Source organism: Hydra vulgaris, chromosome 03 (genome assembly GCF_038396675.1).
Source record: "Hydra vulgaris chromosome 03, alternate assembly HydraT2T_AEP".
NCBI classification, from domain to species: domain Eukaryota; kingdom Metazoa; phylum Cnidaria; class Hydrozoa; order Anthoathecata; family Hydridae; genus Hydra; species Hydra vulgaris.
Genome location: NC_088922.1, coordinates 1579372 through 1592587, shown reverse-complemented (window position 1 = coordinate 1592587; position 13216 = coordinate 1579372). Strand labels below are relative to the sequence as shown.

The 13216-nt window shown below is 27.2% G+C and overlaps 1 protein-coding gene across 1 annotated transcript in view; it reads left to right on the top strand.

Annotated features, from left to right (window-relative positions):
- LOC105844953 (uncharacterized) overlaps nt 1-9832 on the top strand; it is a 117037-nt gene extending 107205 nt beyond the window's left edge. Inside the window, exon 21 of the mRNA XM_065792041.1 lies at nt 9489-9832. Coding sequence (XP_065648113.1) covers nt 9489-9599 — 111 coding nt within the window. The 3' untranslated portion in view covers nt 9600-9832. The remainder of the gene's footprint in view (nt 1-9488) is intronic.
- The last annotated feature ends 3384 nt before the right edge of the window (nt 9833-13216 follow it).

Below are 13216 nucleotides of genomic sequence, written 5' to 3'. Positions count from 1 at the left end.
GTTATTCTTCAAACTTTTAGCATGCAGTGTGTGTATAAAATATGTACTAAAACTTTTTTTCTTTAAGCATGTGTCAGGTCAAGGTGTATGGTCTTTAAGCGTGTGTCATGTGGTAGGTCAGGTGTATGGTCTTCATGATCACCCTGCTACTGATAACATGTAACCCAGTGCAACCTGTTTCATGTCCTGCTACCTTGTGGGATTTACTTTCTAAGCAAAGGCTGAATGGAGTTTGTTTCCTGTCATCTGTACTATTTAAAATCGGTCATGCCTATAGTAATATATACGTTTTTTTTTTTGTTTTTTTTTTTGTAATATTTATAGTAATATATACATATTTATTATTTTGTGTGTGTCTTTAATATAGTAGGAGGTGCTTTAGTTGCTGTTTTAGCTTACCTTTATATGTGTATTTGTGTTCTGTCTAAATCTCTGACGCAGTATTGACTGTTAGTTGCTATCTGTAAGTTTGTGTTCTGTCTGAACCTCTAGCGCACTGTTCATTCACCCATAAGTTCTATCTGTATGTTTGTGTTCTGTCAGAACCTCTGGTGCAGTGTTGACTCACCTGTAAGTTGCTATCTGTGTGTTTGTGTTTTGTCTGTTTATGCTTATATGTATGTTTGTGTTTTGTCTGAACCTCTGGTGCAGTGTTGGTTCACCCATATGTTACTTTATGCTTGTATATGTTCTATTTAAATGTTTAAATTTTTTGATCTGTTTTGATGCAGTATGAGCTCATTAACTAGACACTACAACTATAAAACTTACGCTCACTTTTATCTCTAGTATTTTGTTAGATGTAAAAATTTTCCTAATGCATTTTGGATGTTTTAAGGTACTGTTTGCAGTAAGTAGAACCTTTTAATTACTCCAGGTCAGGTCAGGTTCAGGATTATTACGATCACCCTGCTCCTGTATTATGTAATCCAGTACTACCTGCCCCATGCTCTGCCGCCTTGTAGAGCGTTTTTAAGCAAAGGCTAAGAGAAAAAAACTAAAATATAAAAATCCCCTGCCTTGGGACTCTCGGTTGAGTAAAGGCTTGAAATGGTCTCTCGATAAAAATACTCATCTTGGGCAGATGTTAATTGCATCCAACTAAAATTACCCTGCCTTGGGGCTCTTGGTTGAGTATAGGCTAAAAATAGTGTCTTGATAAAAATACTCATTTAAGGGAAATGTTAACTGCATCCAGCTACTGTCTTGTAGGAGGCCTCCTAGGCAAAGACTTCAGGGGTAAGCAGAATAATTCTGCTAACTAGCCTCAAACCCTTTCTCATCTTAAGCTGGCATAGTTCCAAACCTGTGTTACATTGTTTCCTGTCTAGGATGATGAATGCTGGATCTTCTTGACTTTTCTCATAGTTTTTTGCTTTTGGTCCTTAATAGTGGCTATGCAACTCTTCGTGTTATCTCCTAATGAGGGTAAAGCTCTAAAACTTCATTTAACTTTTGTTAATGAGTTTAAACCTCATTCTACTTCATTGTTTTCACCTTCTTGTGCAGCTGCTACATCTAATTGTAATCATTTTTTTTCATCTTTTTCAAAAGAACAATTCTCTTGAGAACAAACAGCTATTTATTATTGCAAGATATTGATGTAAAAAGGTGCCATTAGATGCTAAGCTCCATAGTTCTCAGTTCACTAAATCTTGTATCTTATCTCAGAAGTTAGGCTCTAGAGACTTTTGGAAAATCTTCAACAGCGTTGTTAACAAGGGAAGGTCTAATATTCCATTTCTCATTCATGGGACTGATCTTATTAGCTCTTCCAAGGAAAAGGCAGAACTTTTTGCAAAGAACTTTTCTTCTAATTTAACTCTCGAATCTTATGGCCATTCTCTTCTTTCCATTCCAGTTAAACAATTTAACCAATTGTTAGACATTCAAATCATCCTAGCTTCTGTTGCTAAAGTCATATCTCAATTAAACTCTTCTACAGCTTGTGGTCCAGACAACTTTTCTGTCACAGTCTTACAAAAAAATTACAAAAAATTCTCCAGAACTCTCTCAATTCTCTCTAAATTATTTAATAAGTGCTTGACTGAGTTTTTTTTTCCTGCCTTATTAAAAATGGCATCTGCTGTTCCAATTTTCATAAACTCTGGTGAACATTCTCTCTCTAAATTATCAGTAACAGTTTAAATATATTATTTTTACTAATTAACTTTTATTAAATTTGAATAATTATAATAGTAATTTAAATTTAAAAAGTTTAAATAAAGTAATATATATGTAAATATATAGCTATCACAGAATCATGAAATATATGTATATATTTACATATATATATATATATATATATATATATATATATATATATATATATATATATATATATATATATATATATATATATATATATATATATATATATACTCTTTCTGATGATCCAGCAATGGTGAAACTTAAAGTTGAAGAAAAAAGTTAGATAAGTGTTTTTTACTAATTTATTATTGCTCTGTTCTTTAAGAACATTGAGCACTCTATTTGTAAAATACACTAACATAATTCATAGTTTTTTCCATATTTTGTTGACAAAAAGTAAAAATTAAAATGCAAGACCGGAATTTTTTTTTTTTATTAATGATAGACTGCCTGCCCCAACCAAACCCTCAGTCGATGTAGCAGCACTCCTCTGCGAGTCAGGCTATTTGTCAGTCGATGTAGCAGCACTCCCTTGCGAGTCAGGCTATTTGTCAGTCGATGTAGCAGCACTCCCTTGCGAGTCAGGCTATAAGATAGTCGATGTAGCAACACTCCGCGCATGATTTACAGTAAAAAAAATATGAATAAAAACATTTTATTAAAAAAAATAAAAATAAAAACATTTTATATAAAAAAATAAAAATAAAAACATTGTTTATGTTGTTAAAAATATTCAGAATGTTTTTAAAAATATTCTGGTCAATTAAATTTGCGTTTTTGTGGTTTTTTTATATAACGATTAAATTGTAATTAAATTAATGGTTTTTACTTTCGTCCAACACGAAAATGTTGGACGAAAGTCAAAAGTAATTAAAAGTGACGTATGTGTTGGCGTAAGAATCACTTTTTTCCTTCAGCTCTTCCCAAAGACAACAAACTATAGATCTATATATATACATATATATATATATATATATATATATATATATATATATATATATATATATATATATATATATATATATATATATTTAAACAACTTTAAAAAGTATTCTACACAATAGAGTGCTCAATGTTCTTAAAAGAACAGAGCAATTATATTAGTAGTAGAAAATCACTTAACAAAAATTTTTTTTTCCATTTAACACTGTGTTTCATCAACAAAGATTCATCAGAAATCTATATATATGTATGTATATATATATATATATACATATATATATATATATATATATATATATATATATATATATATATATATATATATATATATATATATATATAATATATATATATATATATATATATATATATATATATATATACAGTACTGTGAGTAAGTCTTAGACCACTTGTACAATTAGATGTATTTATAATTTTTTTCCTATGTAATTTTTTTAAAGCATACTTAAGTTTAATAATAATAAAAGTTGAAAGAATATATTATTTTGAATAAATAAACAAAATTGATGAGGAAACATGAGGGATTTGTTTGTTTATTTATTGAAACAATGTGTCATAACAACTACATCCAAAACAGGATGTTCGAAGAATGCTGTTACAGAAATCAGAGAAACTGGCTCCCTTGAAGATAGAAAGAAAAGTGGTAGACCTCCTAAGCTAACAAAAGATGACAATAAAACTTAAACAATAAAATTTAAAAACCCTATCTTTATGAAATACAAAAAAAACATCAACCAAGCTGGCAAAAGACATTAACACAGCAACTGGGGAAAATGTCAGCTCTTCTTTTATTCGACAGTACCTACTTAAATTGGGATTAAGAGGGTTTGTTGCAATTCGAAAACCATTATTACGGTGTGACAATAAAGAAAAATGACTTAAATATGCAAAACAACACAAAGATTGGGCCCAGGAAATGTTTAATCGGGTCCTGTACACTGATGAGTGTAAATTCAAAATTTTTGGAACAAAAGGATGCCAATATGTTTGATGAAGAATTGAGGAAGCCTATCATATGGAGTAGGTGATTTCATACACCTACTCCATATGAATATGGAGTAGGTGATTTTGATCAAATCACCTACTCCATATTCATATGGAGTAGGTGATTTGATCAAAATAGGGAGGGTGACTCACCGGGGAACGTTATGTGGGTATCCTATGGCACCATGCTGTATCATCCGGAATGAGACTAATAGGTTATAATTTTATTCTGCAGCAGGACAATGACACAAAACATTGTTCCCGAGTGGCAAAAAATTGTTTAAATGAAATGGGAGAGGAAGGAGTACTGGAATTGATGATCTGGCCTCCCCAGAGTCCAGTTTTGAATATAATTGAGCATATTTGGAATTACCTGGACAGAAAGAAGGTCGAACATGCTCCCCGAAATGCTGAAGAATGTTTTGAAGTACTTCAAAGAGAATGGCACAACATACCCCATTTTATAACTAACTTGTATGAATCAATTTAGGCAAATATAGGCTGGGATTGAGACAAAAGGAGGACATAGTAAATATAAAGAGTTTTTTCTGAAATTTGACATTAAAAAGTTTGTAATTGTTCCATATTTTGTGTGAAATACACGTGTTTTATTAAGTTTATAATTTAGAACTACAAACTTAAATATTAGAGAAGAATTCCCCAGGATTTTTTAGGGAAGGTAAAAGGTAAAAGACATAAGAAAAGAAAAGTTTTTTTTATTTTGTTCCAGTTTTGCTTTTTAATTAAATTTAAAGATTTATATATATGTGTGTGTATATATATATATATATATATATATATATATATATATATATATATATATATATATATATATATATATATATATATATATATATATATATATTCTAATAGTACTCTTCCTGATGATCCAGCAATGGTGAAACTTAAAGTAGAAGATAAAAGTTAGATAAGTGTTTTTTACTAATTTATTATTGCTCTGTTCTTTAAGAACATTAAGCACTCTATTTGTAAAATACACTAACATAACTTACAATATATATATATATATATATATATATATATATATATATATATATATATATATATATATATATATATATATATATATATATATATATAAAAGTAAGAAAAAAAACAACTTTTTTACATTACTTAAAGTTTCATGCCATTTGCGGCACTCATCAGCCATGTTTTTTTTCATCTTAAACTAAAATTAAAAATAAACAAACTATAAACTGGAAAAAGAAATTAAAAAAAAAAATACAAATCTTATCTAAATACAAACTAAACTAGAATAATAAAAATCTTAACAAATGATAAAATGAATGAAAACTAAACCCGAGAAAATAAAAGCGTAAAATTAATATATATATTTTTTATTTTAATTTAAAAGTGTTTCAATACAAAGAATTTAGAAAAAATCAAAGTTTCAAAGTTATTTAATTATTTAAAAATTTGGAACTGATGTTTTCTTATGTCTACAAAGCAAATAAAGCATTAAAAAAACGCTATCTGTTACTAGGATTTAAATCCTTGACCAATGCCAATATAACTGTAGCGCCTCATAATTATTCAACCTAAGCGCTACATCAATGTAACAATATATTATTTGAAACGCTTCTTTTATATTAATTAAGTTTAAATTGATTTGCTTCTAAATTAAAAAACACATATATATATATTTTTTTATTCTGATTTACTTCCAAGCAACCACTATTAAGTTGGGAGTTACTAGAAAAAAAGAATAGAGTTATAGAGCAAGGAAATAGTTGACAGAAGACTTAAAAAGTTGAAGGTTGTATGAATCAGGAAAACATGAAGATGCGAGAGGGTTTCAAAGGGATAAACTGAAACAAAAATGGGAAAGAGGCTCAAGGTTAGCAGAGAAACTGGGTCCAACAACGTTTACAATGCGTTTTTGGACCTTGTTTAGAAGAGAAAAAGCATCATTAAAAGAACCAGCCCAAATATGACAACAGTATTCCATACAGGGATGAATAAGAGATTTGTAGAGGTACAGAATGAAATCTGGAGAAAGAAAATGCCGAGCAAGATAAAGAGAAGCAACCTTACCAGATGTTTATTTAGCAATCAATTGTATATATGGTTTCAATGAAAGGTCAGTAATAAATGATAATCCAAGAATATGTAAAGAAGTAGACTCAGTGATAGGGTTGTCATTCATTAATATAGGAATGTCAACAGTACTGCGATAGTTGTTTGCAGTAATAAAGTCTTGTTGGAGTTAAAATTTACACCCCACTGTGAGCTCAATCTGTTTCAGAAGTGAGATCTGATTCAAGATTGACTGCCTGTTCTAAGTGATCAAAAAGAGAAGACTTTTTGTAAAGACAGGAGTATAAGGTTGAGTCATCAGCAAAAAGAGCTACTTTAGATGTAAGGTAATCAAGAATTAAATTGATTAATCATTAAAATAGATAAGAAATAAAACAAACAGGACCAAGAACAGAATCTTGAGGTACCCTCGAAGATACTAGAGGTAAAGGAGAGTGTTGGCCTTCAAGGATGACTTTAATAGAGCAGTTATAAAGAAACAATTTGATAATCTCAAAAACTTTCCCAGATACACCATATGAAACAAGCTAATGGGGAACACCAACATATCAAACTTTGTCAAAAGCATTATATATGTTAAGAACAATAGCCCTAGCCTCTCCACCTCCATCAGACATGATCGGACAATAATTGGAAGGGTCACCAGACCAGAGTTGTTCTTGAGTGTACAAAGTACACTTACCAAATAGAATACTGTAAACACTAACTTGGTGATTGTACAAAGTATAGTTACCAAATTGGAAGCTGTAATCAATAATTCAGTAAGTGTACAAAGTGCACTTAGACAGCTATATTATTATTCAACATTTTATTATTTAAAATCCATTTATCATTTTTTTTTTAGCTTTAAAAGAGTTTATAGAATTAGTATAATTAAAAACATGAGTAGTTGATTCCAACATAAGTATGTTTTGTTTGTAAGAAATAATGTCTCAGCAAAAAGTTAGTTATTTCATTATTATATTTCATTTGATGTGCTCTTGCTGATTGGCAAACATTCTTGGTCAAAATTATTTTTTCAATTCCATTAATTATTTTGTATTACATTTGAATTAAAGTGCCTTGAATCCATCTTACAACTGAAGTAGTGAGGCTAAAGTAAGGCACCTTTTTCGTAGCAATACCAATCTAGTAGCATGAATCTTTTCTGAAATTTCAGAAAATTTTTTTAATGTAAATAACAAGTAGTAAAAGGCTGATAAAAGAGCTCAGTGACACGCCACTAAATATATCCTACCAAGATTAAACATTTTTTAGGAAAATATATTCTCTGTCTTCTATTTTGAAGAAATACTTCAATTTATTTTATCAATGTACCAGAAATACCATAACATCTAAGTTTTATCAGTAATTTTATAGGGCACAGAATCAAATGTGAAGTCCAAGTAAATTGTGTCTGCAGGTATATCCTATGACAAATAACTTGAAATTGTTTCAACTGTCAAATCAGAGTACAAAATCTTTTAAGTTTTGAATAAAAAATTTTAATTTGTTTGATACAATTTAAGAGCAAATTGATGCAACTTATCTCTACTTAAACATTTATCAACAATTAAAATAATAACACAGTTTTTTATTTAAATACCATTTTAAGTGACCAAAGCCTTAGTTGCTTTTAGATAAAATTCAATAAATTTTTGGTTTAAAAAAGGTGAACAGATAGATTTAACAAACTGTGATGAAAATATTTAAGTAATTTTGTTTATCTTTAGCTCTTTAAATAATATTTAAAAAGTTGTTAAATACTTTTTCATTAGAAATTAATTTTTAGCCAACATTGTTTTGTGATTTAAGGCTTATAGCCAAGAAAATGGCATAAATGAAAATGTAGATAAAAAGCTGTTTTTGATTTCTTTACATAAAGACTGATAAAAACTTGGGCTCTGTGTGCATCGCTTGTTATCATTCTTAATAAACACTCTCACACAAATGCACTGTTGCACAAATCCTTAAATATTAAAATTATAGAAATAAAAAAATATTTAACTAAAAATTAATTAAATAAAAATATTAAGTGATTTTTTTTTTTTTTTTTTGTTTTTGCAAAAATTATAGTGTATTGTCCAAGGGTGGGTTTTTCATAGCTTATATAATTTATTATACCAATTCATAACCACTACATAGTGCTACTTGTCAAAATTTAAAAAAGTGTAATTTGTAAAGTGTATATACATATATATTTATATATATATATATATATATATATATATATATATATTTATATATATATATATATATATATATATATTTATATATATATATATATATATATATATATATATATATATATATATATATATATATATATATACACATACATATACTTTTTTTGGTTATTTTATTCCATACACCTTTTTCAAAAAAAAAAAAAAAAACGAAAAAAAAAGTTACTCCCCAGGCCAAACTCTTAGTTGATGTAGCAGCACTCCCTTGCATTTTCCAACTATTTGTCAGTTAATGTATTGAAACCCTCGGCAACAGCATAAAAAAAAATTCCAACAACACTATTTTAAAAAATTTAGAGTTAAATGTAACCTCATGTACTATTAGAAGACGTTTACTTAAAGCAAGTTTATTTTCGAGATCACCTAGAAGTGAAGATCACCTAGAAGTGAAGATCACCTAGAAGTGAAGATCACCTAGAAGTGAAGATCACCTAGAAGTGAAGATCACCTAGAAGTGAAGATCACCTAGAAGTGAAGATCACCTAGAAGTGAAGATCACCTAGAAGTGAAGATCACCTAGAAGCCTTTATTGAAAAAACAGCATATAAAAGCCAGATAAAAGTTTTTTCATAAATATTCTGCATGGACAAATGAAATAAAAAATGGGGCACAGTTTTGTGGACAGACGAATCTAAACTTATTATTTTGGGATCAAATGGTAAGCAGTTAGTCTGCAGGCCAACGCACCAACCAAGAGTTTGACCCATATTACACAAAAATATAGATCTATTATATTAGATAATTTATATATATATATATGTACATATATATATGTATATATATATATATATATATATATATATATATATATATATATATATATATATATATATATATATATATATATATATATATATATATATATATACATATATATATATATATATATATATATATATATATATATATATATATATATATATATATACATATATATATGTACATATATATATATATAAATTATCTAATATAATAGATCTATAGATAAAAGTATAAAGGCAGAGCAGAGTGAAATTTACAGATTGAAGTAACAGAGAAACCAATGACAATAACACAACAATGTTTTGTTGAGTTATTCATAAATTTTTTAAGCTTTTTTATTTTTAGCCATTTAAATCAGTTGAAGATTTAATCAAATTCTACCAATCAAACTTACTTTCACTTACATCTGGTGCTGAAGTATGTTTAACTACGACTCCCCCGCGTCTCAAAAAGTAATTTTTGGGATTTTTTCCTATAAGTTTATTTTTTGTAAGTTTTTGTATCAAATAATGTTCATTAGTATTAGAGAAGGAATTTTTAATTTATTTTATATCTTATAACTTTTTTTATATGTTTGGGAGATTATTTTAAAGTCTTTTTTAATAAAATGGAAAAATATATTTTTTTTTAATTCCTAATTTTGTGTTGATTTTTTTTTTTTTTTTTTTTTTTTTTTTTTAAATATTTTATTATTGTGGAAAAAAGTATTAGTTATTTTTAAACAAATAACTAATTAAAACGAAAATTTGAGATTTTATATCACTTTGCGTCATCACCACACATTTCGTGTCCTCAAGTATAAATTTTATTGTTGCATTTCCGTGAACATTTTCGTGAACATTTTTTGTGTATTTAATTCTTAAAAGTTTTTTTACGAAATTATTTTTTTAATAAAAAATTATTACTACGGATTTGTTATAAATTAATATAGAATAGAACAAATTTTAGGGTTATAAAAAAATGTAGTTGTAAATCTTTTAGTATTATATGATATAATCATATTCGGTGTTTTTTATTCATTACCAAATAATTATTTGATTCGTATCCTTAATTTAAGATCAAGAAATCTTGATTTAACGTCAACAAACCTCAATTTAAGATCAAGTTATGATAAGATGATGATAGATCGTATGATCTATCATCATCTTAAGTCCTGCCGATTATATTTGTAATAAAGCTATTCTGTAATTGTAATTTTTTTATTGAAGGCAAATTAATAAATTAAAAAAAAAAAGAAACCTTTATTAAGATCAAGTAAAAGAATGAAAACTTTTTGCATAGTTGTTTCAAACTCTCCTCTTTCCTCCTTTTTTGAAAAATCTTAAAGTTCCGTAAAATTTTTAACCTCTTAATTGTCCTTCAATAGCATTACTAAGATTTCAATAGCATTCAATAGCATTACTAATATGTCTGTTCATAATTTTTGCTTCCTAATTTCACCTATTTTTTTTATCTTCTAGGAAATTTTGTTTAAGAGAATGGATAATAGTAATTGAAAACTAGAAAAGCAAAAAAATTATTCAAAATTTTGATGAGCGTTATTCATTTTAGAGTTTTAAAAAATTAAAGAAAAAACGTAACTAAATTGCATTTAATCAAAATGCAATTTTTCTTTATCGTAACAAATAGTTTTGCTTTTATTGCTTATTCTTTATTATTTTATTGCTTCACTTAATTCAACTTCCTTTAGGAAGTTGAATTAAGGGAAGCAATAAAAGCAAATTCAACTTTCTTAAGGAAGTTGAATTACTACAACTTCCTTAAAGAAGTTGAATTAAGTGAAGCAATAAAAGCAAAACTATTTGTTATGATAAAGAAAAACCTCCAGAATAAATGTAAAAAATCGCCAGATTTTTTGCAAAAAACAGATTAAATGCAAAAAATCATTTATGCATAACTGTTTATGAGACAATCATACAAGCATATATTTATCTATAGTTTACATTTACCTTGTTAGTAAGACTGGCTACATTTGCTTGCATTATAGTTAGCATATACAAATTATTTATAAAACGAACCCGTCTCTGGTATTTTTTATTCATTCTAGTCAAGTTATATATTTAGTTTAACTAATCGTACTCATTACGATTAATGACCTTTTATTCTTTACCTTTTGTATTATACTTTTAATATTTTAATTTAATACGCAAAGTCTATTATTTCGCAGCAGTTGTTGATTTTCATATGAAAATCTGTAATTTTATTTTACTTTGCTATTTCTATTTTATTTTTAACTTATCTCAGTCCCACTAAAAGTATAGAACATTTATAAAAGATCATTTATTGAATTTGGTAGTTAATATATTGTCAACTGTTTGGAAGTAGTAAATTTTTTTGATTTAATTATTAAATTTTTTTTTTCTGCATCAACACATTGCTATGCAATGCATTTAATTTAACAATTGAATGAAACTAAAATCATGTTCCAGAATTGGGCAACAAAATTTTCTCTAAGAAAATACATCTAACAGTGACATTTGTAATTAAAAACTCACTATTACAACAGACACTAGTCTAACGGAACTGTTTCCTTGGGTGTTTATTACTAGGGTGTTTCATTCCCAACAACTCTTCGAGAATGGTTAAATTACTTGCATAACGGGGCAAATGATGGACAAAAAACACGTCTATAAATCTTTTGAAATTTTAATGTTATTTAGAAGTCGCCATCTTTTATCAACTTTTTATAAAAATTTCAATAACTTCAAAAATAACTAATAATATGTAATGTTACTTGTTGCAGATAATAGAGGTTATCAAATAAACATTTGGTCAAATTTTGAAAAGAACTGGTTAATGTCTTGAAGTCGCAGTATTATAAAGTTTTATTTACAACATTTTATTGTACTTGCTTTCTTGTTGGTTTGTTTATTTAATTATTTATTTGTTTATTTTTTTTTTTTATTTTTTTTTTTTGGTTTCCTCGCAAAACAAACACGAGGTCAGCGGTAATAGTTTAGCTTTAATCGTTTAGCGTAAATAAAAGAAATCGTTAAGAAAAGTAATTAAAACAAACAATAAACAACTAATTTTTAGCGTTTTAGTTTAGTGTGAATAAATAGAATCGTTGCTGAATAATAAAAATATTAAAAAAAAAACTTTTTAAAAATAACATTTTAAAAATGGACTAAGAAGCAAAAAATAAACTATTTCACGAGACCCAAGTACTTAGTGTACGTACACAACTTGATATCCATTAAAGTCAATGACTGAAAATGTTAGACAACTATGTACAACTCGTTCCTATTGACGTCCAACATTTTCAGCCATTGACTTTAATGGGTATTTCAGGTTGTGTACGTACACAAAGTACTTGGGTCCCGTGAAATAATTAATTTTTCACTTTTTAGTCTACTTTTAAAATGTTGTTTTTAATAAGTTTTTTTTGCCATATTTTTTTACCTAAAAATTGTTTTTATAGACTTAATGTCTTGAAGAATGTTGTTGCATTGTATACAAAATTTTAGAGCGAAATTGATAACGTCGCGACGTGGTTAATTTTGCTCTAAAATTATTCAGGAAGTTATTTAATTTGCTCCTGACAATCATAAAAATATATAGGGAGGGTAGGCACTTGTAGGCAATTTGAGATGTCTTTTATATTTCAAAAAAAATGCCTTAAATTAAATAATTTTCCATTTTTTTTTTATTATGAAAAAATTAAATTATAAAATTCAAAAATATCTTATTTTGGATCGTTACTCGTAATAGATAGATTGACCTTTACAAATCTCAAAATTCTTTTCTTCTTTTGGTAATTTCAGTTTGTAATATTATAATTTGACTATTTTCAAATTATCGAAATTTGCAACCTTTTTTTTGTTTTATACCTGGGCACATATTAGAGGGATGTTTAAGCACGTTAAGAAAGAAAACCGATACATTTTTATTTAATTTATAGTAAACTACAGTCATTTCAATAGATTAGAGTGATTTTTTATATTAAAAAGAATTTTTTCAAACCTTGAATTCGGCCATTTTTTTACCTGTTTGAGTTTTTATTTAAAAACTTCTACAAGGTATTTTAAAACTGGTTTTAGTAAGCTAAGTTTAGGGAAAAGCTGATGTACCGA